We start from the raw sequence: 2,794 nt of genomic DNA on the forward strand, positions 1-2,794 counted from the left end.
CGTGGCCACGCAATAAGTTTATCGTGCGCACGAAATACTACTTCGTGGCCACGCAATAAGTTTATCGTGCGCACGAAATACTACTTCGTGGCCACAGTAAAAACATTTTTTTGACCATGTCATCAGAGGGGCTCCGTACTTTTGCAAGATCTCGCAAAAAAAATAAACTTTTGCGGGATCTCGCAAAAGTTCTTTTTTTTCCCTCCATGTCTTCTCCCTGCACCTAAACAGACTTTCCTAAATGCCAAATCATCCTTCAGCTCAATTCTTCATCAATATGATTTAGATTTATAGCTTAAAGCAGCACCTCATCATTATAAACATGAGTTTTACTTTTTGAATTTACTGAAATAAAGAAACTTTTATGATATAATTAAAATGATCAGCGATGCTCATTTATTTCAGTGCAGGTACAGCATCTCTGATCATTTCAAGTAGCAGAGATGCACATTATACATAAACAAATTAGCAGAAATCAATTTAGTTGTTTTAACTATAATAGATTCAGTTTTAAGGAGATATTCCACTGAAAATCGGATCTTCTGCTGAATCTGTGGACATAAAGCTTCTACTCTGCAGAAAATTGAAATCTAAGTAATTTTTTCCTTAAAATAAGAGATTTTTTTCTTGAATTGAGGAGATAAGAAAGAAACTTTGCTGATGGAACAAGACAATTTATATTGAAAATAAGAAAAAAACAATTGTTTTGTCTTATTTCAAGTACATACTATCTAATTATCTTATTTTCGTAGTAAATATACTCATTCCATTGGCAAATCCTCTTATTTACCTGCTCAAATTAAGGACAAATACACTCATTTAAGAATTCTTTACTCTAAAATGAAAACGATCTATATCTGAGTAAAAATGTACCCTTAATTTGAACAGTGGAATAAGATGATCTGCCATGGAGTGAGTATTTTTATCCTTAAAAGTAGATAATTATATAATATGCACTTAAAAATAAGACAATGGAATAGTTTTTTCTTATTTTAAATGTAAACTGTCTTGTTCCATTGGCAAAATGTCTCACTTTCCTCCTCAATTCAAGAAAAAAATGCACTTATTTTAAGACAAAAATGACTTTTAACTTTTTGCAGTGTACAGCTTGTCTCTCCAAAGGCCTTAATGTTTAATGAAGTGGATTTTCAGTGGACTTTTCCCCTCTATTGTCTCTAATTACTCACCCTTCTCCCAGCACATGTGTAAAAATATATCTTTTTTATGTCTGTGTTCATCTTTCCTCCAAAGTACTCCCCTACGATGAGAGCAACTTACCTCTCCATGACTGAGGAGCAGAGTCGACACTTTGGAAGCGACTTCCAAGCCTAGAGCTCGATGCGTGACGGAGGGAACCTGCAGGAAAGGAGGAAGCAGCTGTCGGATGGCTCACAAACCTGAACATCTCTGCAGTCCAGAACTGCAGCGTTTGCAGCGTCGGGCCGAGTGGAATCAGACTACAAACCTCTGTGCTGTTCTGCGCTGCGGTGCCTTGCAGAAATAGTCATACCCTGTGATCTTTTCTCGTTTTTCTTGTGTCACATTTAAAGAAAGAATTTTAAAATACTTTATCAGGTTTTCATGTACGAGGAAGTATTAGGGCCAGGCTAGAGATTTTCTTCCTTTTATTTCGATAATAATGTTGTAATATTACGAGAATTTTATGACTATTCTAGTTGCGACTTTATTCTCGAAACAGAAGAAAAAGAAAATCTAGCCTGGCGCAGATACTATGGAAGAGGATTAGGGCCACTGGAGGAAAAAGAAAAAAGTTAACTGATTTTTTAATTTTATTTCAGTTTAACATGGGAAAAAAGTCAGAATTCTGACTTTAATCTCAGAATTTAAAGTCAGAATTCTGAGAAAAATGTCAGAATTCTATGAAAAAAAGTCAGAATTCTGAGAAAAAAGTCAGAATTCTGACCTTTTTCCTGTGTTAAACTGAAATAAAATTTAAAAATCAGTTACCTTTTTTTTTTCAGTGGCCCTAATCCTCTTCCGTAGGATACTCCGTCGTATTTATGTAATAAAACAACACAAAGTGAGGAATAATCATGAAGTGGAGCAAAACTGACACACGTTCTTCAGATTCCTAGCAAATAAAAACATTTAAAGCCTGGCGTGTACTTTTGAATTGACAAGAACTTGGCGATACAATACGTATCACGATACGATATATTATTATACATTAACAAAGGCAATACTCTTACTCATATAAATCAATATAAATATCACTTTTTATAATAATAATAATAATAATATAGCTCTGGAGAACCTCAGTAGATCTTGTTACTCTGCTGCTGCCAGTAGAGCAGTTTGGCACTTTGCTGCCAACTAGTGGCTGGAGGTTCCAGAGTTACATTAAAGACAATGAAATGGATGTTTGACTTTAAGTTCTTTTTACATTTAAGATCCAATCGGCCATATTAGGAATCAATACCAATATTATCTAATAAAAAATTTTGGTATCATATCAGATGAAACGTTGCGATAATTAATGGAATAGATTTTTCCTTCCATCCTTATTGAATTACTGCCGTTCCACTTCATTTCTTTGTGCTTGTTTAGAGTTATGGTCCTGCTGCAACGTTAACCTGTCTCACTCTACAACCCTAATGCTACGTTCAGACTGCAAGCAGCAGAAGCAGCTAGTTTACGTGCTGCTGGAGATGGAAAAATTTTAGTTTTGCTACTCAAGCTAACCTGACTCCTTCCATAGAAGTAATTTTGGGAAGGGGCGAAAATACTGGTTAGCTGATTGGCCTATGTTGGTGATAGACGGGCCAAATAAACC

General features: G+C 35.2%; 1 protein-coding gene across 2 annotated transcripts in view; it reads left to right on the forward strand.

Moving 5' to 3' along the window:
- LOC107099401 (protein tweety homolog 2-like) overlaps positions 1-1,680 on the forward strand; it is a 13,334-nt gene extending 11,654 nt beyond the window's left edge. For both annotated transcript variants that reach the window (XM_015397497.1, XM_015397498.1), the window contains one exon: positions 1,252-1,680. In XM_015397497.1, the coding sequence (XP_015252983.1) occupies positions 1,252-1,332 (81 nt within the window). In that variant the 3' untranslated portion in view covers positions 1,333-1,680. The remainder of the gene's footprint in view (positions 1-1,251) is intronic.
- Positions 1,681-2,794: the final 1,114 nt, after the last annotated feature.

The sequence above is a fragment of the Cyprinodon variegatus genome, unplaced genomic scaffold (assembly GCF_000732505.1).
Source record: "Cyprinodon variegatus isolate N-32 unplaced genomic scaffold, C_variegatus-1.0 Scaffold867, whole genome shotgun sequence".
Classification (NCBI taxonomy): domain Eukaryota; kingdom Metazoa; phylum Chordata; class Actinopteri; order Cyprinodontiformes; family Cyprinodontidae; genus Cyprinodon; species Cyprinodon variegatus.